General features: G+C 35.7%; 4 protein-coding genes and 2 non-coding genes across 8 annotated transcripts; 5 read left to right on the top strand and 1 right to left on the bottom strand.

Annotated features, from left to right (window-relative positions):
- The first annotated feature begins 461 nt into the window (after window positions 1-461).
- On the top strand, window positions 462-1,524 carry rab-39 (Ras-related protein rab-39). Its single transcript, NM_063583.4, has 4 exons — window positions 462-714; window positions 768-957; window positions 1,008-1,121; window positions 1,171-1,524. Exons 1-4 carry the CDS (start codon window positions 473-475, stop codon window positions 1,312-1,314), a joined length of 690 nt encoding a protein of 229 aa, NP_495984.2. The 5' UTR covers window positions 462-472; the 3' UTR covers window positions 1,315-1,524.
- wdfy-2 (WD repeat and FYVE domain-containing protein 2) lies at window positions 1,504-3,517 on the bottom strand. The gene is made up of 6 exons (NM_063582.4): window positions 3,441-3,517; window positions 3,168-3,369; window positions 2,766-3,112; window positions 2,477-2,594; window positions 1,997-2,356; window positions 1,504-1,950 (listed from the first exon to the last, which is right to left on the bottom strand). The coding sequence occupies exons 1-6, from the start codon at window positions 3,502-3,504 to the stop codon at window positions 1,794-1,796; spliced, it is 1,248 nt and encodes a 415-aa protein (NP_495983.1). The 5' UTR covers window positions 3,505-3,517; the 3' UTR covers window positions 1,504-1,793.
- 21ur-14760 lies at window positions 1,695-1,715 on the top strand. The gene has a single exon (NR_051528.1).
- A 138-nt stretch (window positions 3,518-3,655) lies between the features above and the next one.
- On the top strand, window positions 3,656-5,831 carry csa-1 (WD_REPEATS_REGION domain-containing protein). Its single transcript, NM_063581.5, has 7 exons — window positions 3,656-3,953; window positions 4,234-4,380; window positions 4,425-4,511; window positions 4,556-4,789; window positions 5,018-5,209; window positions 5,265-5,565; window positions 5,617-5,831. Exons 1-7 carry the CDS (start codon window positions 3,910-3,912, stop codon window positions 5,692-5,694), a joined length of 1,083 nt encoding a protein of 360 aa, NP_495982.1. The 5' UTR covers window positions 3,656-3,909; the 3' UTR covers window positions 5,695-5,831.
- A 7,246-nt stretch (window positions 5,832-13,077) lies between these two features.
- On the top strand, window positions 13,078-27,467 carry cam-1 (Tyrosine-protein kinase receptor cam-1). Of its 3 annotated transcripts, NM_001026736.5 has the most exons (9): window positions 13,078-13,157; window positions 18,560-18,691; window positions 19,128-19,296; window positions 24,063-24,158; window positions 24,406-24,807; window positions 24,861-25,001; window positions 25,105-26,361; window positions 26,413-26,782; window positions 26,831-27,464. In NM_001026736.5, the coding sequence occupies exons 1-9, from the start codon at window positions 13,081-13,083 to the stop codon at window positions 26,971-26,973; spliced, it is 2,787 nt and encodes a 928-aa protein (NP_001021907.1). In that variant the 5' UTR covers window positions 13,078-13,080; the 3' UTR covers window positions 26,974-27,464. The 3 variants fall into 3 exon arrangements, with proteins under 3 accessions (NP_001021907.1, NP_001021908.1, NP_001379452.1); NM_001026737.6 differs by lacking the exon at window positions 13,078-13,157 and having other exon boundaries at window positions 18,529-18,691; NM_001393151.1 differs by lacking the exons at window positions 13,078-13,157; window positions 18,560-18,691; window positions 19,128-19,296 and having other exon boundaries at window positions 24,059-24,158; window positions 26,831-27,467.
- On the top strand, window positions 23,047-23,071 carry D2013.11. The gene has a single exon (NR_051527.1). It is a non-coding gene; the product is annotated as an Unclassified non-coding RNA D2013.11 (non-coding RNA).
- Window positions 27,468-27,530: the final 63 nt, after the last annotated feature.

Below are 27,530 nucleotides of genomic sequence, written 5' to 3'. Positions count from 1 at the left end.
AAAATAACGTCAAAAGCGGAAACATGAAACAAATTGATTCAAAAGAGCTCTATAATCTTGCGAAGACAGCGGAGGAGAGAAAACAGCGGTAGAGAAAGCAGAGAAAAACGAAAATCGATAATTTCGGATTCAAACTCGACGAGAATGCTTTAAAATTGAATTTATATAAAGAATACTCTCGAAAACCGTGAAAAAATTTAATAAAAATAATCATTAGTGTATATTATTTAGAAAACGGCTCTTCGGTGCGGGACCCGCCACCAAGAAAATTCTATGCGCCTTTAAAAAGTCAGCCGTTTTTATTTATTGATCATCTGATTTCTAAGATTTCTGCTGAAATTAAAAAGGTTTTCATTTAAAAAAGTAATATTTATTGATAATTGTTGCTCGGATAACTTTAAATTTATTTTCTTATAATAATTGCATCATTCTCTATTGGAAACGCTCAACAATATATCATTTTTTAGACAAAATGGAAACAAACTTCATTGGTGACGACTATGGACCGCTCTTTCACTACCAATATCGTCTTATCGTTATTGGGGATTCAACAGTTGGCAAATCTAGTCTTTTACGGTACTTCACAGAAGGAAAAATGGCCGAAATCAGCGACCCAACTGTCGGAGTAGACTTTTATGCAAGGATGATTGAGTTGAGGCCTGGATATCGTGTTAAATTGCAACTATGGGATACAGCAGGACAGGAAAAATTCAGGTATGTGGATTTTTTTAAAAAGAATATTAGCTGATTAAAAAAAATATTTTTAGATCAATTACAAAATCCTACTATCGGAATTCTGTTGGAGTCCTTGCAATCTACGACACAACGAATCGAGAAAGTTTTGAGCATGTTGAAAATTGGGTTAAAGAAGCAGCATTAAATTTGGGTGGTCCAAGCCCATCGAAGTGTGTCTTCCAATTAGTCGGAACAAAAAGTGATATGGATTCACAGCGACAGGTAATTTTTGAACAAAAGTTGTGTTTAAAAAATTGGTTAAAAGCTTTCAGGTAAACTATGAGGAAGGCGAGTACTTTGCCAAGTACCATAAAATGAAGTTTATCGAGACGTCGTCGAGAACAGGAGACAATGTTAATGAAGCTTTTCATATGATTGCACAAGAGGTTTTTTTGAAAATGTTTCAATTTTATGATGTAATTTTCAAATTTTTAGATTCAAAATCGAGTCGACGACGGAGAACTGCGGCCCGTGGATGGCTGGGAAGGCCTTAAAACTGGTATTATGAGGTCACAATCCGTGTGCCTATCCGAAAGAAGTTTCCCTCAAAACAGCAGCGCAGGAGCTTGCGGATGTTGATAATTTCTCCTCAATTTTTTAATTTTCCCCGTAGTCATAATTTCGCGTAGCGTTCTTATAAACATCAAAAACTCAGCTATTTTGTGTACTTCCTGTGAGCTTTCTCCTTCATCCAGTGTCACCAACCTCACCTACTCTCCCGGCATGCATTCTTTTGAAATAATTTCTAGTCGTTCTGTCCAAAAACTTCAAAAAAAAAGATTTTTTTTCAAACTTTGTTGTAAAAATACAATTTTACAGTCGAAAAACTAGGAAATTATCGGGATTAGAAGAAAAGTAAGAATCACAATCACTATTCAGGACAACCTGTCAGGGGTATCGGGAAATATTGGTAAGTTTTAGAAGGTCTTGATTTGACAACAATTGGTCTTGGGGAAGGATGGGCATTTTGAGAGTGAATATACAAAATAGAAAGGAGAGGAAATAAATTAGATGAAATACAAAGAATTATGAGAAATTCGAGAAGTAGAAGCAATTGTTTATTGTGATCCAGAAGGGGCAGAGCAAACACTTCGAACATCCCAAATCATAATCACACGATTCTGTCCACTGGTAACTAGAAGTCCGAGAGTTTCCTGGAGATGCATAGCAGTGATTCCAGTATGGATTTCATGTGGAATTGCAAGTGGAGTAAGGCTAAAATTGAAAATAAGTTTCATCAGTCATTTGCTTTACAACTTACTTGAAATTCTGTGGATTATCTTTCATTCGTGCATTGCAGTCATTACAAATGCGAATTTTCGTCTCATATCCCATTGGTGGATAGGTGGTCCAGTTGTCACAGCAAGATCCACAGACTGCTGATCCACAGGTTCTGCAGTGATGTTGTCTCAATCCGACCACTTTCCTCTGCCACATTGCTTGAAGATTCCAGAAGAACGGTTGATTGCATTTCTGACAGCAATCCGAAGTTTTCCATTCAGGAGTCTCAACTCTCTTGCAATTCATGTCCCAGCACATGAGCTTTCCGTGTTCGTCAGCCGAGAACAGACGTTTGGCTGCTGGAGCTGCGCATAGTGTTGTCACTTTTCCATTGTGTCCGCTGAAAAAAACATTTTTTAATTTGGAAAAATCTATTTCAACTAAATATAATTCAACTTTTGCGCTCGAAAAACATCAACACTTTCGAAATATCACGTAAATTCCAGAAATATACACTCACTTAAGCTCATAAGCTTCTCCTCTTCCTCCTCCGATATCCCACATTATGATGAGATGATCACTGCTTCCAGAATACAAAACTTTCTTATTTCCGTCCCATGTGAGCGAGGTGATTGCATCTGAAAAATCATTGAACTAATTCAAACCACAATTACTAATTGTATTGATTGTGGGGAATTTCAGGAAATACTGGAATGTTATACTTAACAAATATTTTTCCTAGGCACGATAGCATTTAAAATTTCGAATTAATATTTTACTCAAAAAAAAAGAATACGATAAAAACTCACTCGTATGTGCACTAAGCTTGCTGACAAGATTTGGTTGATTATCGACAATACGAAGAACAGTGACATGCCCACCATGATCTCCAACGAATACAAATGGAAGATCAATGACCATTGCTGTACAACTATTTTCCAAAAGATAACTTCCCATCTTATTTGAATTTTCTGAACAATGCCAGACGATAGATTTATCTCGAGAACAGCTGAAAATGAGCTCGGAGGAGAGTGCAAAGCCGAGTCCAGAGATTGGTCCAGCGTGACATGTCCATTTTCGGGATTCTGTCATACTGTTAAAGTCATCGGCAACACTGAATTCATAGACATTTCCATTGATAAGTCCGACGAGCAGCCTGAATAAAAAAATTAAAAATTTAAAAAATAAAACGATTTAAACTTTAAACTAACTTATAAGTTTCTTCACTGTAATAAAGACTTGTTGGAGCAACTGGCATGAAATGATGAATTGACGGCCAAAATTGATCATTATCTCTTTTTAAGTACAGGCGAACGGATCTATCATCACTTGCAGTCCAGACTCCTTCGTCTTTTGATAGTAAAATGACGTCATTGATACGAGCCACGTGGCCAGTGATTCTGTGAAGAAGAGCTGAAAATTAAAATAAATTCGAAAATTACACAGGTTATGGAAATCAAATGGTTCGTTTTCAATTCACCAACCTGGTTTGGCTCCTCCCATACTTGATTCGCCCTGTTCGACGCGTTGATTGATTATTGCAGCCATAATGGCTGAAAATCTGAAAGAAAATCAAATTGAATGCCAATAAATGACACATAAAGTTTAGAGGACGGAATGCAGATGTTTAAAGCAAAAATCGATAAAACCACGTGTTCTCGCCCGTTTGTTTACACTTCTGCACCTTTTTTACTTTTGTTACTATTTCTGAACTAAATATTTCCTTGTGGAAATTGAAATTTTTATCAAACTAATTTTGCAACCGGTCTGGAAACAGATGAATCAGTGCCCGGTAAATAACGGAAAACCGGTGCGGCCGAGAATGAACTTGTTTGGTGGACTCTAGGCCATTGGCTGTTTTAAGGAGGATATTCAAATTAACAGCAACGTTTGAGCTTTTTATTTAATCGTAATATATTTATTCGCATGTTTCTATAATTTCTCAACAGGAAAATGACTGTTCGTCACGAGGAGTACATGTTCAGCTGTGATTTGAAGTGAGTTTTGCGGTTTTTATGTGAATTTCGTAATAATTTTGAAAAAAAAGTGCAAATGCATAATTAAAATTTAAAACAAACGAGAAAAATAGAGAAATTTAATGTTAAAATGCGCAAATAAAGAAAATAAATGACAGTACCGCAATTTTTTCAAGGCGCAAGAGTCAGAAAACCAGACGGGTCCCGCAACGACTTTAAACTTTTATGAATTTACAGGCCTAGATTTTCTTACTGTACTAATTTTTTTTAAAATTTGAGTTATATTTGAAATTTTTTGCAGAAAACGCCGAGTTTTCGAAGAACAACAAGTTTCACGGGCTCTTTTGAATTTTCGATGGACAAAACATATTCCTATGGGTTGTGATCAGACGGGGAAAGGCCATCAAGAAGATATTAGTGCGATTGATATAGATGATGGTGACCAAATGTTGGTTTAATTAGGAGTTTGTTTAAAAAAAATTGATTTTTCAGGCTACTATTTGGATCTCATAGTGGTTCAGTGTCAGTTGCCAAATATAAATACTTGGATCGTAAAAAGTGGAAGAAACCTATGACTCTGTATGTAACAACCGCAATAATTCTAAAATTTATCAAGATTTCAGAAAACTTGCGAAGCAATCTCTGAAAACAATAAAATGGTGTCCAATCGATCTTCGCCTTTTCATGGTTACAACAGCATCAAATTGGATGCGAGTTTGTGATAGTACCATGGAAAAAGTGGTTCATGGGAAACAATTTGAAGGAGATGTTTATTTTGATTGGAATGAGTATAATATGACAAATTCAAAAGTTGCCGTGGCAGATGGAGGGAGATCAATGAAAATTATAGATTTTAGGTAAGCTTTAAAAGTTCCACGAAATGCCTGCCTACGTGCCTGAAGGCTAGTGGATCTTGTATTGAACAAGAGCTATATTTTGTTATGACTGCCTAACTTTCTAAAACTTTGGTCTTACAATTTCCCCTGGTCGAACCTCTTGTCTTAAATTTTTATGAATTATTTCAAAATTTAAAATTTAATTAAAATTAATTAACATTTTATATTTCAAAATAAATATCATTTCAGAGTCGGAATGGATCTACCTCAATCGATATATTGGAATGATGAACCAATTGATGTTGTACAGTGGTATCCATCAAAACATCATTACTTATATGCAGGACGACGAGATGGAACAATTGGACTATTTGATATTCGGAGCACACGTGGAGCAATTGCTGAGAAATCTCTTCACAAATCACAAATTTATGGACTAAAGTACTTTATTTTCAAAACTTTAAATTGAAGGTATTCTAAATCTCATAAATTCCAGAATATCTGCCGATGGACATCGTCTCATCTCTGCCGATAGATCGGGGTACATTCATGTGGCAGATACGTGGGATTTCAGCACAAAATTTGATTTTTCCTGTGAATTCGATCCACTTATGCAGCGTCGTCCAAATTTGGAATTTATATATGAGAAGGATTTTTATGTGGCAACGAATTTTGAAAAACTGACGATCATTCGGTTTTCTGATAATGATAAATCAAGAAGAAATCCAGATTTTCGAGAAGTTGAAGCAAAAGTGTTGTGGGATAAGCCCTTCATTTTTCGAAAATCAAGCTATGAGGTAGGATACTGAAAGTTGTTCAAGAATGAAACTGGGTGATTTTTGTTTCAGATAATCACAGGCTTCAACTACAATCATCTGAATATTTTATCCCTTGACAGATCAACCAAAGATCAAGACGAAGTATAGCAGGTCGCAACCAAAAAGAAAACACATTTTATAAAATTCTTTAATTTTTATTTTCTGGTCGCAAAATTTTTTACGAGTTTTAATACGATTTTTAAAGATGCATATGCACATGAATGAATATTTTCTAAAATTGTCACTCAAGCACTTCAAAATTAATCTAGTAAACATCAGATGTAGGCACAAAAGCTCGCGCCTGCCTTCAAGGTGGCCTACGTCTAATTTGTGCCTACTTCATAACTACACAAAAACATTTTTCACGTTTGAATTCAATGTTCGAAACTTAAATGAGTTCAAGCAACATAAAACTAAACAGTGCAAACAACAAACAACATAATTCACGCCAAAATTCAAACAATAGGTCGTAGGTAGGCTTCTAGGCAGGCAGGCAAGAAGCATTGAAGTTTTGCTGTAATTGGAGAAAGTTCAGTAATGTACAATGTATCACTCTAGAATATTGTAGCTTATGAAATATATTTTTGGATAGATTATTTATTTTGTTTAGAACTTTTTTTTGACAAGATACCTGATTTCTTGTTTGAAAACAATGCGAACCAATATTTTCTAGTCCATTTAAGTACATCAAGGTGACCTGTCCCCGTGTTCTATTCACTCGACACCATTGTTTTATACGATATAAAAGGTGTGAACATAATTGCACATATGCTCTAATTGTGTGCTCCTGTTACGTAATGTTAACAAAAGCGAAACAGGAGAAGACACACGCCTGAGACTCATACACCTGAGATGGGAGGGGGGTCATCGTGTGTGCACACATGATTAGTGTCTGTTTGGTGATTCGATTCCCTTCTCTAGTCTTTTCCTTCCGAATCCGCCAGTGAAACATTCCAAAGTGATATTATGTTTTATCACAAACTCACGTATTTTTATCGTTTTCTCTGGGGCTTGCCAAGTAGGCAGGTACGTGTTCAGGCGAACCTAACCGCCTACCGCCTATTTTCTGAATTTTTTAAAGAATGAACTTTGTTTTTTTTATCTCCTAAATGAGCCGAAATATAATCTTTGAAATCTAAGTAGTTATAACAACTTATATGTGCAATACTAATAGAAAATATACGGTAGTATAAATATATCATTTCAGTTTTCTTGATCTAATTTTGATCTTACATTTTATCTCAGCAACGTATTCTCGTATTGTATTAGAAAACGCCAATTGTTTTAGGAGTCTCATATAATAAACGAGCAAAAAATACAGTACTATTAAATTATTAATTGCAAAAATTGTTTGCGCTACTTACTGGGAAAATACGCTGCCAGATTGATAGCATAATTTTTTTGAGTAAAAATTCCGAAAAACCATTTCTTCCACCCTAAAACCATCTCTATTCTACTCTTCCCACACTCACCTATCATTGAGTGTGAAGTGTGTCAATCCAAGAGAACAATGTCAAGTGGATGATGACTACTTGCTCCGAGAGCCCCCAAACATTTTCCCGTTCCATGTTTAACATATGGTTTGTGAAGATCATTCTGCAAAATTTTAACACTTATGCAACACTTTTTCTTTCCAATTCCTAATTTTGAAATGGAGGATCTTTAATATTTCGGAAAGAAAATGCATCAAAAATCATTTCAACTGTAAATTGCTCATTCCAAAAAAAACCGATTCGTACTAGACGTTCCTGGTCATTTATCAAACCTTATTGTCAATCTGTTCTCAAGTTTTGCGGGTTTTCACAAGACACCCTTCCACTGCTGCCCCATGTCAATCACATCATCTGACAATCTTCTCTATTTCTCTCAAATCTGAATGATCTCTCAATCGGACACCATGAAGCATGTCCAGAGAAGCAACTCTTAAGCCGCCCATCATTTACTTTTTATCTCCGCCCCTCAAAACTTTTTTGATGTACTCGGATGGAAGAAGAGTGTGAGATGGGATATGAGAGAGAGACAGAATATTTGATTTTGAGTTTCAAAAGTATAAATTCTCCATATAAATTCGTCATATGGAATTTCAAAATTACGAATTTTTCCCCCAGTGTTTGAGTTCATTTTATGTAAAGTACAAATATACCTACCGCGTCTCAAAATTGAACAGAGGTCTCACTTTAATTATTGAGCTGTAATGAATTAAAAACATATCTAGAACTAGGTATAACGAGATACGGTAAAAGATACGGGAAATTAGAAAAAAACTTTTTTTTATCAACTTGTTAAGAAAGTGATAGAACCATTCCCGAGAAAAATTCAATCAATTATCGTCTTCAAAAACATTTTAAAGAGGATGTATCTAATGAAAATGGTAAAGCTCAAAATTTGCTCCTTGACTTTGTCGTTAATAATTAAAGAAAATATTTTTAATTCTAGAATAACTTGTCATTAATTTTTAATCGGGATGTCTAGCTTTAAAAATATGAAAATTGCTCTCAAATAGAATTCTTAAAAACACTATTTCTAGTCTAGATTTGGAAGTTGTTCCATTCATTAAAAATAATATTGTACACAAAAAACTAGGCCTAATTTTTTGAAAAAAAAAAACATCACCAAAGTTATGTTTTAAATACAGTTTGCAAATTTCAAAATTCAATGTTTCTTTGGTTTTCATGATCAAAACACACCCCCTTTCCACTCTGATATGTATCCAATTACCACCACACAGTTTTCTGATCATTTAACGAATGATGTTTCAGATGAGGTGTCAATTTCTTGCAGCTTTAAAACTTTTAAAACAATCTCCGCATATCCTCCGTCATTCTTCCCAAGTACACGCACTTTCTTCTCCACGACATATTGAATTTCGTTTCGAGACATCGTCGGCGGTTATCCGTCCGGAAATTCGAGACGTTTTGAACACACTTTCCCGCTCTCTTTCTCTCGTTTGCTAGATGTCTGAGTTTCGTTTATTGCACAAAAGCTTTTTAATTTTATTGCGCTCACCTGGATGAGCTTTTAGTATGATTTATTTGGACATGAATTATGTGTATTCTGAGTATAGTTTTCTTGAAGCTCATATCTAGAAACCCAATTGTGTAATTCAGAATTAAGCAAAAGTTAGATTTTAGAAAATTTAACGAATAAAAGTTCGATTAAAACGTTGATAAAAAGTCCTATTTTTTAAAGTTCTTACTTAGCTAGCTACTATTTGCCAAACTTCAAAAGTTATTAATTCCCAGAATCCGTCACCAAGCATTCAAATTATTTGAAAAGCTTGTCCGAAATCAAATCCCGATTATCCTTCCTTTTTCCAAAAATTCTTTCAACATGACCCTTCTCACTCTCTTCCTATTCCATTCACATCTGACAACTCAAATTAGTTTCCAAAACCTGTCGATTGTGTCTGCGTATAGTCAATTTTCCAGTCTCTATAGGAATTGGAGAATTAGGGGACTTTGCAACTTTGAAATTCTCGCTCCTATTCGTTTTTTGTAGAGTTCTTGCGAGAACGGAACGACAACATGAGATATGTTTTGGTTATGCTTCCCTAATGACCGTGATAAGAGAGATTTGCTATTTGAAGGTCGAATATTTCTAGGAAAAATAAATTTTTAGAACCCCTAACAACCCTTTTTTTTATCCACACATGTTAACTGCAAATTTTTGATATACTGAAAATTTGGCTTCAACTTGCCTAATGCTTTGCTCAAAAAATTTTACCTGTTTCAGAAAATGCCAAAGATTTAGTAGATTAATGCCAAGAGTAGGACCTGCGTCTGATCGTTGAGGTCTAAAATAGGCTCCCCACTCATGCACTTTCTTTTTTGTATTGCAAAGGTTGAGCAACGAGTATGCTCATGTCAAAACTTTCCCTTCTTTTGTATCCAAATATTTCCGAATGTCACAGCTGACCGTTCAGCCAGCTTCTTGTAATTATAGAAAATGAAGTGCCTTGTACATCTTTTCTCATTCTTGCCCATTCATTTAACCGTTCCATTGTTCTTCTTCGTGTTCATCAAAAACGTCAAAAAGGGTTCCCGACATCTAAGCTTTTAGTACATTAGGACGTGTTAGGCTTCTGCTCAAGTATAATTACTCTCTGTTGAGCTCGACAAACCTTCGTGTTACCCCATTCATAATTTGCCTCCTCTTCTTGGAGCATTTCAACAAATCCTTTTGACTACTTGTTCATTGAATAGCTCTTCTCTTTTGAACCATTGTCCCTATTATGATCCCCGCCTTTTCTTTCAAGTTTTCGCTTCTCGCTCCACTGCACTTGCCTATCTCTGTCTCTCAATACTCACCGAAACGTAATACCGTAATTAGGAAACGAGAGAGATTGGTGAAAGGAACAAGAGAATAGAGAGAGGTTCGGTGTGCCATACTTCCTGCCTTGTTTGAGCACGGGAGCCTGAGCTCCTCTGTTGTTGTTGTGTTAGACTCGGTTAGAACACAATGAGGAGACACCTGAGAGTCTTTGAGAATGGAAGAAGGTGCTTGCACTTCAACTTCTCCCGAAATTGATATTCGAGAAGAAGAAGAAGAAGATCATCTATGCTCTTGTGTTCTCCAATTATTTGTAGAAATTTCGAGTTAGAATTTGTACCGTTTCGAATTTAAGACGAATCTTTCAGCTTAGCTTTCTGGCTTGTGAAAACTTTCAAAGTTTTGCATGCTCGCCCTCTAGATTTGAAAGCCTTAATTTAGTTAAAGCATTTGCTAACGTAGTAATTAGGAAAAATAAACTTTGAACATGAATTCATTTTTTCCGATGGTAACCCATGAAATCTACAGTACCTATAGAGATAGTCCAGACCTCCTTAAAAAATTTGAATTTTCTTTGAGCTGTCGCCTTGAATATGTTAAATATGTTCAAACTATTCAATCATTTCGTGTCAATTTTGAATATAATTCAAAACTTTTTGAATGTTTCCTTCTCCAAAATCTCCCGCCCTTTAGCAATCCCCCATTGCTTAATCCGATCTTTTGAACACCTTATTCTACGTCTCTCACTCTATTTTCATTTCAACTTGTTCTCATTTTTGAATAGACAAACTTCCGGAGAGAACGATTACGAATTCTTCAAAACTTCTTGTTTATCCTTCACATTTCAATGGTCCCATTCATACCCTTCGTACCTATGGGTGCCAGAGCTCTTCACACCCTTCTGTTGGCTCAAATCACCATTTTCCTATTTTTCTTCTCTTGGTTCATCCACCCATTGTTGTCGTTGTTGACGTCTAAAGAGGAAGAAGGAAGAAAGAATATTTCTAATTAGAGGTATCCCTCCAGATGTGCCATCTTTTTGGCACATTGGAATCAAGTACAACAAGCGGTCCTAGCTAATCAGATTTCTCTTGTTCCAACTATATGAGCATATGCTAATTTTCTTCATTTTCTCTAGAGTTTTGTTCCAAGTTGTTTTGCAAAATAGGAAATTAAAGTTTAAGAAAGTTCCAGCATAACGGTGAAGACAACTCAAAACCCGATCTGCCCGTATTTTGATTATTAGGACTTTCACATCTAATAGACTCCTATCAAAACTTTCTTTTGATAACTGTACCATACTATAAATTTTTAGATTGTATTGAAAATTTGACACACATAGATTTTTATTTAGCATAGAAGCTTCTGAGTGATTGAAATGCGACTAAACTTTAGTTTTTTGGGAATATTTTTAGTACTACAACATTTCCAGCATGCCTATTCAAAAACAATTCCCACCAACAGAATTCCGTACCAACTCAACTCAATTTCCAATTTTCTTCTCCTACGGCTACTTGTTGTCCATTTTGATTATAATCGTCTATTTCTCTCATAGCTCCTTGTGCTCAACGCCTAATCCTCTTCTCTGCTTCCAACAGCAGCATAAACAAATTTTCACACTCAAGGACCCGCTTCTTGAAATTTCTCTCTTCTACATTCGGTGAACACAATTCTGAAGCAGCACGAGCAGGAGCATGCACTTACTTTCAAATTCTATAATAATCATTTTGCGTTTCTCTTTTTATCCGATTTACGCTCTCAGGGATGAATGCTCCAGTGTATCTAGGATTTTGAGAAACATATACAAAATTAGCTCATGCTGAAGGTTTCGAAATATCTACTGCAGATCACACATGTTTTAGGAACATACATTTTGGCCAATTTGTTTATATCTACCGTATCATTTCTAATAAAATTATTGTAATCATTTACACGTTCTGAAAGTTTTTTAATCGACCTGAAAATATTTGTTCACATAGTCGAAAGGTTTGGAAACCTGCCCATGAATTTACGAACGTTCATTGGACTTTCTGGACATGTGACAATTTTTCAATAATTTAATTAGAAGATCCATGATCTCATATTTTGTGCAATATATAAATGTTTTCTCTGAAATTTAGCTGTTCTTCTTCGAATGGGACTCTCCCAGAATTCCCGTTTGAAATTCCATTCAGAACATCAACAGGAAGCATATCATTTGGTTTTCTCACGTTATTTCCGGAGTTTGTTTTGGACCTTGATTTTCAAGTATAAATTGGGATTTGGTTTCTAGTATTAAAATGACAAAGTGAAATATTAGAAAAAATATTTGGAAATAAAATCATGCAATTAAACATTTTAAGAACACCATTTTAAAAATTTTACAGTTGAGTTTTTTGATGGGTGAAACACCTAAATTTTTGACAAACTTTCGTCATAATTCCACTTTCTTACTTTTAAAATAAGTGACAATCTAGTGTATATCCAGCTGTGTCAGGAAACTCAATTATTTTCCAAATTGCTTTATAAGCCTTATTAGACAGGTGTGAAAACCCGTGTATTACTAAAATTGCATGAAAGAATGCTCATCTTTTCTTCTCTAAATCTCTTTTTCATTCAATTTTCTTCCATTTTTCATCACCAACTCTTTCTTCTAACTCATTGCTTCACAACTCTTCGTGCTCCTGCTCATTTCTCAGTCATCCATCACATTTATTTTACATGCAAAATGAGTGGAAAAGCGCATCAAAATGTGTACTACTAATATGAAAATGACTTTTTTCCCGTCTCTTTTTGTACTTCATCCTCAATTCATTTCGATTTGAGAAAAAAAGTTTCATTGGTGGTCCTGAAAGTTGTCATCTAATGAAAAAGACCTGCGTCTCTTCTGGAAATGAATTCAGAATTAGAAGAGAGAAAAGTTGTCGAATTCATGACTTAAGAAAACTGAAATTCTATACTTTTTCTTAAATTTCCTCTCAAATTCTCATGATAAATTCTGCGATTTCTGAAATCTCACCTGCCATTTCTCAACTTTTTTTTTAGCCGGCTTAAGCTTTATACTTCAATTCAACTTTTGCTTCACTGAACTTTATGAATTTCTGTTTTTTTAAAGTAATATTTGAATTACCTTTTTTTATGTTACTGGTGCTGAAATTCTCGATTCGAATAAATTTTTGAACTCTGTATATTACCATCTCGTTCCATTTTTTAATTTTTATACCCTAAATCTTGAATATTCCAGAAATGTCTCCCCGACCAGAAGACGACGATCTCGTGATAGAACCAGCCGACGATGAGGGTCTTCACTACGGAAATGCATCGTGAGTATTACTGTCTTTTGATACGATAATTATAGTAATTAGATACGGGTGGTAGAAACTGTAGCTGCCTATTTTGGCAACAAACGGTTCGGTTATTTACTATCAGATTAAATGAATATGGGTCAAATACAAGTAGTTTATTAGATTGCCTCAAAAACACAAAATGCTTAAATCTAGTGAGTCTATAGATGTACAGTTTGCTGACTACAAAAATTTTTAACGACCTCTAAAATGCGCGTCCACCTCTTGGCGTATAAAATATAAACTTTAAAAGCATTTAATCAGTTCATATAGATTTTCATATATGTTCATATAGATCAGTTCATATAGATTTTCAAAAAATGTATTTAAAATAAACCCAATTACTTCTTGATTTCTGAATAAAACCATATGGTTACCGCCATCCGTTCCCACATTCATCAAGCTCGCCCGATGAGTATTATGCAGTATGTGATCTTCACCGTTAGAATCTTGATTATAAAAATAATGTTCAATGGGAAATTTTTCTGCAATTCTCCCTCCACCCAACTTATTATCTTCATTCAAAATCTTGAAAACTTCCGTCGTGTCGACTTCCCATTTTTCATCTTTTTGACAAGTTTGCAACTTGCGATTAGTTTTAGCGCAATTTTTATTAGATTTTGAGTTAAATTAATTGCTAAAGGGGTCAACTTCGAAAGTGATTTATTTCAAATTTTTGTGAATTTTAAGTAGCTAATACTTTGTCAATATCAAAAATCAAATCGTTATGAAAATAATTTTTGGCTCGATTTTTGCCTAAGTTATTTTAACTTGTTAAAAAAATTGACAAACTTTATATAGTGCTTTTAGGCAAAACGTGGGCAGAAGCTGAAACTCGCTCAATTTTTTCCATTTTTCGAGCAATACTTGGATATGGTCTCAGTCAAGTGTTACAAATTTTTTCGCCAGTTTTGTATTTTTAAGAGAAAAGTTGTGTAATATTTTGGTGCCAAATGCCGATATCTCACATTTTTGATGAATTTTGGTAATTAGATATAACATCACGATCCAAAATTTTCCGTTAGCACCCATTCTTTTGGAAATTTCAATTATTATTTTTTCATCCATATTTTGTACCACTATAGAGCATCAAAATGTCATTCCGGATGCGGAAATTGGGTTAACTGACACAAGCTCATTTCCCTCAAACAAACGGAGTGACATGCCCATATAATGGATGACCATTCTCCCACCTCTTCTGTTCTACATATTGCATAATCCACTTGACACCTATATACATCCACCAACACCCGGACGTCTTCCTCCTCTTTCACCCATACAACGGACCACCCCCACCCTAACCGTGACCATCTCCTCTCTCTCTCTCTTTCCCTAATATCTGACAAAACGGACTGACCTCTGCCTTCTTTCCTACTGTCAGTCATCCCCTGTGTCTCTGCGTCTCATTGAATCAGTATACTATTTCTCGGGGATTCTGTCGAATGGGCCCTCCCCGCCAAACGCGCTCCGCACATTCATCCGACGGATGGACTACTCGATTTATAATTTATTGGCCTTGTAATGATGACACATCGTAAAAAAGAAGTTAATTTATCACTATTTATTAGTTTCTTTTTCTAATTAATTTATAACTTTCGAATCATTTTTGAACGGTTTTTAGTGATTAGAAAACAGTTTGATTCCAATATTAAGGTCTTATTACTAATCTATAATAGGCATTTTAATACTAGCTTGATTTAGTCTGCTTAATCCTAAATATCGTTCAGTCAATCCGCACTTCTCCTCCCCGGAAATGAAATATTCCTAAACTTGAATTAGCTGAATTTATCTTGAATTTTTATTTTGGTTTCTAGGTTTAGTGTACTAAAATCCTGGAGATAGTTTTAAACAATCTTACGGTTTTTAACAAACCTCCATATTTTGCCATTTGGAGAACTATTCTTTAAGTGCGCAAGATTTGTTTCCACAACTTTTAACTAAATTCTAAATTATTTTTATATCTTCAGCCTCACATGTAGAAAAATTTGTCAAAACTTACTTTTTTATATTCGTTATCAAATCTCTTATTTTTCTTCTTCTCTTATCACCGATTCCATTAATTTGACCTGACAGCCGAGCATGCGTTCCACATCTTTTACGTCATCTATCTATTACCATTCCATCTTCTTCCCGTATTCCAAAACTCCCTTCACACCTTTTGTCTATACTTGTTTCCCAGGCTCTGTCAGTATATTTGCAATTGGATCAATATCCTATTACTCCTGAATAGGCTAATGGAACTCGCATTTCGATGCGAATAATAGTCATTTAGGTGGGCTATTATTACTGACTAGTGAGTCTCGTGTTCAGGTTTAGATGAAATTTTGTTTTGAGGCAAGGTTATACCTGATAGAGCATTTTTGATTTCGAAATTATTTTGCTCAGACTGAACTATTTCCATTTCTTTCAATGGGTGGCAAACTGCAGTTAGTCAATTCACAGTCAACTTTCTTCAGGCACAGAAAAATTGAGTGATTTTTTAAATTTTCATATTAACAATTCCACCAATTGCAAGTACACCCAACAACCGAAAGTGATTGTAAGATCAAAACATTGGGTTGAAAAGTGTTTGTATCTATCTCGGTCTCTTCTTCTGTAGTAAATTGTGCCTAACACACTGTTTCAATGTTTGTGATCCACTTTCCAATTCCGTTCTCATCATCATGTTTATCCTTGTCGGTAGTCGGCTTTTACTGGCTCTCTGTAGAGACTGTGATGATCTTTTATAGGAATTTGTGATTTGTTTGGACAACTTGGAAGTCAATTTTTTAAACTTATACTCCCTAGAAAGATTATTTTCAGAAACTTCTTAGTGTAATTTTTCTTATGTTTCTATTATAGTTGCCCAAAAAATTTCAACACCAAAAAACTACATTGCTTGATTCCAAATTTGAAAATTCGAAATACAAGTCACATACACACTCTCAAATTTGGCACCATGAGCCCATTCTCCATCTCTCTGTGACTCTTCGAATTTCCCCATGTTCTTTAGTTCATTGCAACTCCATCAATCTTCATCATTATTTCAACTATTTACGCGCCCCCAAGTCTCGCACACACACGGACAACTTTCGTGATTTAGTGAGTGAGCACAGGGTCCCTTTGGTGGTAGAAGAAGAAGCGAGAATGAGGAGCCAATGGTGGAGAAGGAGCAAATGTTCGATTAGTTTTGACTGATGCTCTTTTCATTGCTTCTCCTCCCTCCCAATCCATCCGACTCATTTCTCATTTATTTTCACTAGAAGTGATGGAGAGAGACCTAATTAGCTTGTACTCTTCTTCCTGCACGAGTCTTGGAAATTAAATTTGTAGCATTACTACCAATAATTTGTTCATGTTTACAAATAATTCCAAACATACAATAGTTTGTAGGTTGATGCTAGATTCAAATTTAAAAATAGAGAAATCTTTTTATTTTGCTCCGTTGCAATGATGCTCGTCTATCAATGTTTTTTATGTACTTTACCTTTTCTTGATCAATTTGTTCTAACTTTGATTACCCTCTAAAATGTTTCATTCAAACCTTTTAAGAACCAAAATTTCTAAGCAATAATCTCCACACATCTGTTTATCCCCTCTTCATCACCATTCACTGAGAACATAAGCATACAAAAAGCGTACCCTTTTCCATCACCCCGGGACCATACACACTTGATCCGATTATTCTAGGGCTCTTGAGCAGTTTTCTCCGTGTCGTCGTTGTCGATAAGTGCAAAAATCTGCTCAATCTTCGCTTGTTTGAACAATCTGTCATTTTTCGGAAGCTGGGACATGGGACAAGATTTTGAGTTTTTTTTTTGAGATGCTATACTTTGTTGTGAAATTTAATGTTTTTTTGGATTTGATCTTAAAGTTTCCACTGAAAAATTCTATTGAAACTTGCTGGGAATGCGAGTTTTTAAGGTTTCTTAGAAATAAATATATAATTGCTCCACTTTTAATTCAGAGAAGAAAACGGAGAATGTAACTTGAAGTCTAGATAGGCATTTTCTAAAAACCAGGGTGGTTATCATAATTTTTGGCGAGGTTTTCTTGGCCCTCCACCATTCATATATTTTTTTTGGATATTTGATCTTTTGTTCAGACTTGATCTACCAAATCTTTAAAATTGAGTTTTCTCGACCGCTTCTTAATTTTTTGTTTATTTCTTTGCATTTTTCTCTTTGGTCAAGAAATTGTTTAAGTAATTTTATTTATTGTTAAGTTTCTCTAAAGATTTGGGTTTTCCAATGCCAACCATCATCCTTCTAAAAAATTCTAAAGTTTAGAGCAAAACTTGAACGACTACTAGCGCTAGTACTCCAATTCTTTTCAAGTCTCCACTTATTTTAATATGAATAGAAATACAAAGTTCTCCTCTCTTTCTTCCTATTTCGGACAATTTCACTTTGAAAAGAAAAGTGTCATCTCCATCTCTCTGAGAGCACAACTATTCTCTGCAAGTTTCTCTGTAATCTCGTAAATTTATGTACTCTCTAATCGCCTGTCCAATTTCACTTCATTTTCGGGGACTCTAGGAAGAGACCGAGTTGTGCTGGCTATGCGACATCCCACTTGTGTGAATAATGAGCTACTAGTTCCTACATTGACTGACCGACAGCTTCATGCAATTTATGACCCCTTTTGGTGTCGTCTTTCGTTAGCCGTTTTTTGGTAAAATTTTACGAATATCGGAGTTTTGCAGTTCATTAGTTGAATTTTTTTAATCTTTTATTTTTCCGAACTGAAAGTTCGAGAAATGCAATGTTTGTATAAAACAACAGCTCTAGTTGAGCATTATCTTTTTTTTTCAAATTGAGCTCATCGAACAGTACTTTTTTAGAAATTTTACCCTTTTTGGAAAAAAAATGACGAACTATAATTTCTTTGTAGACCCCCTAATAGTTAATTTTCTTTTTCTTATCAAAACTTATAAACTGATAAACTTAATACAACGTTATGATATATTTGTTGCGGTTTTTGTTTGATAATAACCGAATTTCAAATTAATTTCTCTTATAGACATAGGTTTTTTTAAATTTTCAAATCTAGTATTCATCTTGGTTAAAAAATTATCTACTCTCAACATTTTTTCTGACTTAATCATTCCAGTCCACTCAACTTTAAGCCAATTTACAAATGAAAACATAACAATTATTCCATTAATTCTCACCATTTTCCCTTATTATCTCGCCTTCTCAATTTGCATAATACCCCAAGACCATATGTCATTTTCTCTCCATTGCCTCCTCGTTATTCCCGACAACTGGCTCTTCCTTGAAGACAAACATCCTTCCATTAAATTGTTTTTCGGTGAATTTATTGCTTTGGGAATATGTTATATTTTAGTTCTAAATTTGCATAATTCTAGATTTCTTTCGTTAACTTTCATTTTGTCTCAGAATGGAGGGTACATCAACTGGTCAACGACCGTACATCCGTCTCACTTCTCAACTTCGAAATGCCACCAAAAGTTCGGGAGACGAGGTTCGGTTTAAGTGCGAAGCACTTGGAACCCCACCACTCAAATTTATGTAAGTTTTTTTTTGAAAATTTGTTAAATCTTAAATTTTGAAAATTAAAAATTTTGAATTTTCCAATAATTGCAAAACTATCAACAACCGTCATACAAAACATTTAAAAAATTATTAAATAGGTTCAATAAATTTTTTTGTTTGGAGGTTTCAAAATTAAAGTTTGCAACTTAAGAATATTTGTTATATATTTGTTTTGAAATATAACTCCACCTATTGGTTGTAAAAACTTCTTGCAGAACCATTCCAAGCTTGAAAAAACCTTGAAAAATTTTGTACTTCCTCCAAGTTACAAAACTTTACAAAAATCCATTGTAGCTTAAAATTTATATTTTTTTTTGCAAGGCTCAAAATTCGATAAAGATACCTTTTGCTAAATTTTTAGCCGGACTAAAAACGCTTCAAACTTCCGAAACTCAATTTTTTTTGATTTTAGATGGCTCAAAAACAATGGTCCAGTGGAAAAGACGAAACGAGTGAAAATTCGTGATAAGGAGAATTCATCTCGACTAGTCATTACACAATTGGACGTATTAGACAGTGGATACTATCAATGCATTGTCTCAAATCCAGCAGCCTCGGTTAACACGACAAGTGTGCTCAGGGTTAGTTGGAACTTTTTAGATGAATGGGAATATGTTGCGAGCTGGGATGTAGTTCTAGAAAAATGTCAGAATGTTCCAAGCACAGTTACATCATGACATAAAATGGAGCTCTTTAAGACTTGTATAGTCAATTTCATTTCTCTTTCATTCCGTCTCTTTGTACCAATTGGTAGCGCATCGCCTTTTCTTTCCTTTTTCCGTTTCTCTTTGAATCATCAACCGATGCCTTTTTCCTTTCCGCTCACATCAGCTGTGCTAGGGGTGCCCATTTTGTTGCACCCCACCAAATTGAAATTGTCTTTGGTCTCGGGCTCCCTAGTAGAAGTAGTACTAGCAGCATTTTGCCATCTCAAAAGTGAGAGTATTTCGAAATGAGTCGGTTATTTTTTGGTCACTTTGCTGGAGATATTGCGAAACCTATTATCCTAGAGCATTTTAGATATAGGAGGGCACTGAAAATTTTTTTAAAAAACCGATCGCATTTTGCTAAAAATTGTTATATTCAATCTACCGTAAACAGGACTCACCACAGTTCAGGTAAGACTGAAATAAACAATTGAAAGAGTGCGATTTTTTTCACCAATAGCAGAAAGTTAAAAATTTTATTGTGCACGTGCATTGCCGGTGGATATACAAAAATTGCCTGGAATTATTTTTGAATGATTTTATACCATTCAAAACTAAAATTTCTGCGATTTGCACAGAATTATTCAGAAGAAAAGTATATAATACCCACTTTCTGTTTTTTTTCCGTTATGCTGAAATGTGTGACTTAAAACTGATTTTTTAAATTGGAAATTTTACAACTTTCTATTTTTTTTTGACAACCAAAAAGTTTCCAGTGTATCCAAACCCCCACTTGTTGTTCGTTTTTGCGTATTAAAAGTGAGCATAGAAAACCCAATAAACTAGACCTCCAATTGAAACAGCTGACCCTTCTGGACTAGTGCAAGGATACCTGTTGGGTCACTTTCAAACTTTCTTAGTGCTCCAAAGTAAATGCTCCAAGAGTTACCAAGCAAATTTAAAAGTAAAAAAAAGCAAAGAAAAATTACATCCAATTAAGCCGATTTTGCTATCAATGAAATTTTATCGCTTGCAATTTTTCAAATCGAATGTTGCCAGTTTTGAAGTTATAAAAATTGTCTTCCAATTTTTGTCTAGAAGTTAAATTATATGCTTACTAAATTTAAAAGGGTTTTCAAATAATTTTATTAATGTTTCATATCATCCCCAATTGTCCATCCTTTTTCTTCTTCTTTTGCCAAAACCTCAACCTCATCGATAGACCCTCGATAGTTGTCAGCTCCAGTGATGGATCGTTCTCCTCGTCTTTTCCCTCTCCTTCTCTATGTGTGGTACCACACCGAATACCACACATTGTTCTTACTAGTATTCCTGTTTTCTTCTTCTTTTTTTCAGTTACTGGTATCTTCTTTATCTCATTTTTCAATTTTCGACACCTGAAGATGATTTGCGACTTTTGGAGGGAAACGGTTCGGGTTTTAATGCCTAAAAAAACGCAAACCGCCAAATAGTTTTGAAAAAGATTACTTGTTGGATATATTTTTTAAAAATGCACTTGAGGTTTCCTCAAGTGCATCTAGGAAACATTTTTTACTATGTTTCTCTATCAGGGTTGCACCGCATTGCTCTAATTTGGTAGCTCATAACTTTCTTGTATTTTGCTTTAACAAAAATTATCATATGTGGAAACATTTGTTATTTCCTTTTTTGCATATTGGTATTGTGATATTTTTTGATAGTTGTGAAATGTAGCAAGATATATGTTGTTAAAGTTTAGTGGACTGATATGTAGGGTAAATTCGTTGTATTGCCAAAACGTCATTTTCAATTTCATGAAACAATTTCACTTACAAGGAAAGGAAGTCAATCTAGTATCGGACTTTAAATTGAGACGTATGTCATTTGAAAGCTTATGTTTAGACTAGATCACCACAAAAATTTCAGCGGCGGAACTCAACTCTGAACCCCTGAAATCGCCATCTGAAAGTGTTCCAGTGCATTTTTTCGCTGAATTCTAGGTCAAGGAAATGGCCTTAAAAGTGGTTCTGAGCGATTAGAAATTGTTTTTGGTGGTTTTTAGGGTCTAACAAACAATGTGGGAGCTTTTTGGAAATTTTTATTTTTTTGAAAAAAATCTGAAATTTTTTCGATCCATTGGACACCAAATTTTTGGTCAAAAATTTTTTTTTTTTGAAAAAATTCCAAAACTATTTTTTTGTATCCGGGCATGCAAAAAGCTACATATTTCTTCGAATTGAGCCTTTTTACAAAATTTTACAATTTTTTACAAAGGGCCCGATTGCAGTTAAAAAAAATTATTTCCACTGACTTCCTTTCCTTGTTAATAGATTTGAAAATATTATTTTTCGACTGAAACAAGATTTTCAACCAGTTTTTTTGTAGACGTTTTATCCAGCACCACTTCAAAATACCATGTCAAAAGAGCTCTTGAAATAGATATTGAACCGCCCATATAGTGCACATCTGTCATTCGGTCTGTCTTCTCACTGCTTCCCTCTCACAAACAGACCTCTCCTATCTCGATTCGATTCTCCGTCAACCACCCATCCATTACGGTCCTTTCTCACATTTTCCCTCATCATTGTTATTTACAGATTGTTATGTATAGTTTCGACGACAAATCTGCAAAATGAAAAAAACACATGAAATAATGGAAAAATGAATTATAGAGTTAATTGAAAAATTCTTTATCACAACCGTTTGTGCCGACAAACTCCCGAAAAACCTTGTGAGCCCGTCCTTCTGACTGCTCTATGATCTTCCGGCGTCTCTTTCAATCATATTATCTATTCTTATCTTACCTACCACCCGATGATAGACCCCGTTCGAGAGCAAATTAGTGGTTATTTATGATTATTATCAAAAGAAACATCAGTCTCTCTAATGATATTTATCATTTTCTGCCATTTTATTGATTTATTAGTTTAATTAGGGTTTTACTAGAATATTTAGTTTTGAAATAATAGTTTCATGTTAGAAAAACTTTTATTTGCGCTAATTTTTTTCGAAAACCAAATACGGAGTAGGCCCGCGTGTATGCCCACAATAGAATTTAATAAGACTAAAAATAGGCCCAAAATAAACGTATAAAACTTGAAACTTATGATAATTCTTCGGATCTCAATTGTTCACATTCTCTTGCAAGTCTTCCCCAGAAACCAATTTTGGGATGGTCGTGCATATTCTAGTACATACATCTTGGATCATCGTAGTACATACTCGTTTTCAACACTCTAATGTGCCTCCAAACCCGGCGGTTTATTCTTTTCCTTTTCTTCTTTTTGTTTTCTTTTCTCTGTGTGGTGTCCCACCCGAAACATTTTTCCAATTTAGTCAAAGAAATATATTCGTATACATTTCGGATAAGCTCCCTCCATTTTTTGTCCAAAAAATCATTTCCAAGTTTTGAACGTAACAACCTTGAAAGCCAGCACTCATGCAATAATATTCATTTGTGGACCAGAAAAATCAACAAAAAAACGAGTGGCCTGCAAAAACAGGTGTTCATTTATGCGACATATACTCCTCTGGTATTTGCCTCGAGAAAATTTCTGCGTTTTTCATTCTCTAAAAGAGTCTCTTTTGGTTTGCCATTTCTGTTTACTGAACCAATCTCCAGATGAGGTCCAGATGACAACGACGTTCCTTCTCTTACCAATCTCTTATAATCGATCACTTTTTCTATTCTCGTGGACATATCATGTCTACCCATCTTTCACTCTCTCTGCTCTTCTCGGACAACGCTAAATTCTATTTACAAACCGTTTTCTTTCCTAAAACGTTCGATCAGTCAGATGCTCTCTCTCTCCATTTCTATTGCACACCAAACTCGCATTAATCATATGCACCGCCCATAAATGTCGCCTTCTCGGGCCAATTGAAGAGAACAAGATTCGAATTTGTTGTGGTCAAGACCACAATTGCATTCTATCGAAATCGTTGTTCATTTTCTAGCCAACAACATTTTTATCTCCATTACCTTATTTACCAGTAGCTATATTCATCATTTCTTCCAAATTCCCATAACTCACTTGACCACCCCATAATCTCCCATTATTTTCACCCTATTTTATTGCCTCATTCTCATGTTTTTTCCCTCCCGGAGCCTTCGGGCTCTCGAGAAAAAAGTGAGAAGTGCAACAAATAACAGGCGTCGTCGTTTGTTGGGGCTTGTCTGACGGAATGCGAGATTCACTTGATTTATGAGGCTCCTCCCTCTTCTCATTCCCTACGTACTCCTTCGTCTTCTTTTTCTTCCAACCTAGAGGACTCATCCTCTCTATATCTCTCTGTATCCCGAGTTAGAAGTTTGGTACTCGATATAAGAAATAATTTTGAACTTTTTCCAAAGAATTCAAACTTCCCCATTGTGAGCGCTCAACTTCATTATCATTTGAATACTAAAGTATTTGCACATTTCTCTAGATCTTCACATGTTCATTTACATACCCATAAACTGACCCCACCCACCTTTGACTGTAGATTCCCAGGCTCCATGACCCTGTGTCCACAGACTGGCTCACTATCAGTACGCCATTCCCTCCGGCACCTCTCTTTCTTCTTCCATCATCAACTAGACTTATATAATTTTTATTCGGCACCTTCAAACTAAACTGATTTCTGTTTGATCTGCCCGCTGTTGCTGTGTGCTCGCAACTATTCCTCATTGCTCTTGAGGTCCCGGCCGGGAAAACGAGAAAAAACCAATGAAACTTCAGGTGAACAACGTGCCGGATGCGGTGAAATTGTCACAGAAGAAAGGATCACATCACTCGACAAAACATATTGCATTCGACGAGTACGAGGACTACGAGGTTTGACTTTTTGGAAAAGTTGTACCGTCGGAAAAATGTATTTTTGATCTACCTGGACCCCTCTCCTTATTTTGTCATTCATACTGTTTTATCGATGGAAGGAGAGGAGACCAGATCACCAGGCAGATCAAAAATAGATTTCATTAAGAAATTTGTGATCTTATTTCCCTAATGATAGTTAAAGTTTTTCAATGTCTCCAACGAGTCTCCAATATTTTTATATCAAAACTTAATTTTCCAACTTCAGATGATGGATCGTGGACGGTTACCAGACGAAGAAGACGCAGACCTCTACCGTGTCCCTGACTCAGCAGCTGGCTCCAACTACGCCCCTGTCGCTGTATCAGAACGATGGCTAGATGGTATCAAATACCGTGTCGGCGACTGTGTCCAGTATCGTGGTGAAGCGTGTCGACAGTACTTGTCCAACAAGTTTGTAATGATGACCAACGAGTCTCGAGAGGAAATGTATGACATTGACCGTAATCTTCGAGCCGCCATGTTGTTCATCAACGGAGCACCGACGATCTCTCAAAAGTGTCGGCAACTATCACAGGCGGTCGCTTGTCATCATATGTATAAAGTTTGCGAATCGGATTCTAACAATCAAATTGTTTCGATTTGCAAGCACGATTGTGACGTTATTCAGGTGAGCGCTGATCTATAAATGTTTTGACCTACCTCTTACATTTTGTTTTGCAGAATGACGAATGCCCATCAGAATTGGCACTTGCCGCGCAACACGAATTGGTTGGGGATACACCAAAGGCGTTATTCCCGTTGTGTTCTCGGTTATCATCTACATCAAATTGTATTCCGGTTATGAGCACGGCGCTTCAGAGTGTAAGTTTTAACATATATTGATCTTTAAAAATTATGTTTTTGTAACTCCAAAATTAGATTCCCGGCTACTTTTTAAATTTATAAATTACCAAACATATTCCAGAGCCCCGTTGCCGAAGTAAATCGTGGTCATCTTACCCATTGGTGTTATGTGAACAGTGGTACACAATACGAAGGAACCGTTGCCCAAACATCATCTGGAAAGCAATGTGCTCCATGGATCGACTCGACATCTCGTGACTTTAATGTTCATCGTTTCCCAGAACTTATGAATTCTAAAAACTATTGCCGAAACCCAGGTGGCAAGAAGAGCCGTCCATGGTGCTATTCAAAGCCAATGGGTCAAGAGGAATACTGTGATGTTCCACAATGTCCAAGTGATATGTATCCTCATTTGAATGATAAGAAAGTGGAGGGAAGCACAAAAGGAGGCGTCTCAGAGTCTGTAACAGCTCTTTGGGATTCTCTTGATCCTACAATGCAAGTAGCTCTTGTTGGTGGTGGAGTATTCTTTTCCCTTTTACTTCTTCTTTTGTTCTGCTGTGCGTGTTGCTGTCGAGCAAAGAAGAAGTCTCAAAAGACACGTCATCAGAATGCACATTGCTCCAGTGCTCCTTCTGTGATCAATAGTGCCGCCAATTCTGCATATTATCGGAAATTAAATGGAACAAGTACACCTATAATGGGACGGGTACCTCCTCACGTTGAAATGACATCACTTCTCCCATCTGCACAACATCTCGGACCTCCACCATATCCAATGGATCAACATCTCCAACAAGCTCGTCGTTTTCCATCTCAAGAGCCAATTGATGATAACTCTTACAAGGTCTTTGAAATCACTCCATCACAGTTGAGTGTTCGCGAGAAAATTGGAGAAGGACAGTTTGGAGTTGTGCATTCTGGAATCTATACATCAGGATTATTTGCTCCGGAACCGATGGCTGTAGCAGTTAAGAAATGCAGACATGACGCAACGAATGCCGAAAGAGCACAACTTGAGCAGGAGATTCGTGCAGTTGCGACATTTGATCATCCGAATGTCATTAAGCTTATCGGTGTCTGTTATATGGATAACTCTCTTCTCGCAGTTTTTGAGTACATGGTTCATGGTGATCTTCACGAGTTGCTGAAGGTTCGAGTGCCACCAGCGGATCATGATATGGGAGGAATTACGGAGGCAAACGCTGAGTTCTTGTATATTGCGACTCAAATTGCACTTGGAATGGAATATCTCGCGTCAATGTCATTTGTGCATAGGGATTTGGCAACGAGAAATTGTTTGGTTGGAGATACAAGGACTATTAAGATTGCTGATTTTGGATTGATGAGAACAAGCTATGGAAGTGATTATTATAAGGTTTGTAGTTTTCTTCCCATAAAACATTGATTAAAATATTTTATTTTTTAGATGCTCCATCGCTCTTGGATGCCAGTCCGTTGGATGTCAAAAGAAGCAATTGAACAAGGAAGATTCAGTGAAGCATCTGATGTATGGTCATTTGGAGTCACACTTTGGGAAATTTGGTCTTTCGGTCGTCAACCATACGAAGGAGCATCGAATCAACAAGTTATTGAGCTTGTTGCAAACCGACATTTACTAGAATGCCCTCACAATTGTCCAACCAACATCTACAGTTTGATGGTTGAATGTTGGCATGAAAACATTGAGCGAAGACCAACATTCTCGGAAATTCGTAGTCGATTGCAGTCATGGTCATTGGCAAGTCCAGCTCATTCGATTCTTCAGCAGCATAATAATAGAGCAGGATCTCATAGTGGTGAGCTTTTTATCCAACTTATCCTATAAAACTAATTTTCAAATTCAGGATCATCTGGAGCCGGTCGACCACCAACCCATCAACGTGGATATCCGAGCCAAAAGCTTCATCGACGTGTCGAAGGAGCATCCCCGCTGATGAAACGTCATGATGCTAATTATGCATATTCAGAGGATGGTGATTCTGATTAGGATGCTTCTTCCCAAAAATTTTCTTTTTTTTTTGTTGTTTTATCGGTGATCATCTTCCCATTTTCCCCCTCAATCCTTTTCTTCACTGTTGTTATGTAGTTTCAGCCATGCCCAGGGTACTTCTCTCACTCCGATTCGAGATTTCTATCATTTTTGCAGCTAGGAATTTGACCTGTCTTTCAGCGGGACTTTTTCTCTAATTATTGATATCATTGAGTATTATTCGTATAATGTTATAGGCCATTTCTCTAATATTCTGTTTTCTCTAATTAAAAAACTAGTTAAGAATGCTAATATACAAAGTCTCACTGCATTGTTAGCTCGACAAACAGGGTCCTTCTCATTACCCCCTGACCAAATCTGAATTAAAAACTTTAATAATTTGTATGTATTTATTTTCATTTTTTCCCATTTCTCTCCACAATTGTCTCCTCTCTTAAAGGTCTGTGATGGATTTTTCTAGTACATCGAATGAACCGTTTTCTCATTTTAATTTGGATTCGTTCTCTTTATTTTAGGACCGGTTTCACTTTCATTTCACAAAGAAGAAACAATAG

This window comes from Caenorhabditis elegans, chromosome II, assembly GCF_000002985.6.
Source record: "Caenorhabditis elegans chromosome II".
Taxonomy (NCBI): domain Eukaryota; kingdom Metazoa; phylum Nematoda; class Chromadorea; order Rhabditida; family Rhabditidae; genus Caenorhabditis; species Caenorhabditis elegans.
This window is presented reverse-complemented; position numbering and strand designations above follow the sequence as displayed.

Bases quoted from the DNA above. Each gene is read 5' to 3' on its own strand.
- wdfy-2 (NM_063582.4), bottom strand. From the start codon at position 3,504: ATGGCTGCAATAATCAATCAACGCGTCGAACAGGGCGAATCAAGTATG. The intron at 3,113-3,167 runs GTTAGTTTAAAG...TTTTTTATTCAG, and splicing joins TACAGTGAAGAAACTTATAA to GCTGCTCGTCGGACTTATCA. The intron at 1,951-1,996 runs GTAAGTTGTAAA...TTTCAATTTTAG, and splicing joins GATAATCCACAGAATTTCAA to CCTTACTCCACTTGCAATTC.
- rab-39 (NM_063583.4), top strand. From the start codon at position 473: ATGGAAACAAACTTCATTGGTGACGACTATGGACCGCTCTTTCACTAC. The intron at 958-1,007 runs GTAATTTTTGAA...AAAAGCTTTCAG, and splicing joins ATATGGATTCACAGCGACAG to GTAAACTATGAGGAAGGCGA. The intron at 1,122-1,170 runs GTTTTTTTGAAA...TCAAATTTTTAG, and splicing joins TTCATATGATTGCACAAGAG to ATTCAAAATCGAGTCGACGA.
- csa-1 (NM_063581.5), top strand. From the start codon at position 3,910: ATGACTGTTCGTCACGAGGAGTACATGTTCAGCTGTGATTTGAA. The intron at 4,790-5,017 runs GTAAGCTTTAAA...ATATCATTTCAG, and splicing joins ATGAAAATTATAGATTTTAG to AGTCGGAATGGATCTACCTC. The intron at 5,210-5,264 runs GTACTTTATTTT...CATAAATTCCAG, and splicing joins TCACAAATTTATGGACTAAA to AATATCTGCCGATGGACATC.
- cam-1 (NM_001026736.5), top strand. From the start codon at position 13,081: ATGTCTCCCCGACCAGAAGACGACGATCTCGTGATAGAACCAGCCGAC. The intron at 19,297-24,062 runs GTTAGTTGGAAC...ATGAAACTTCAG, and splicing joins ACACGACAAGTGTGCTCAGG to GTGAACAACGTGCCGGATGC. The intron at 26,783-26,830 runs GTGAGCTTTTTA...TTTCAAATTCAG, and splicing joins TAGAGCAGGATCTCATAGTG to GATCATCTGGAGCCGGTCGA.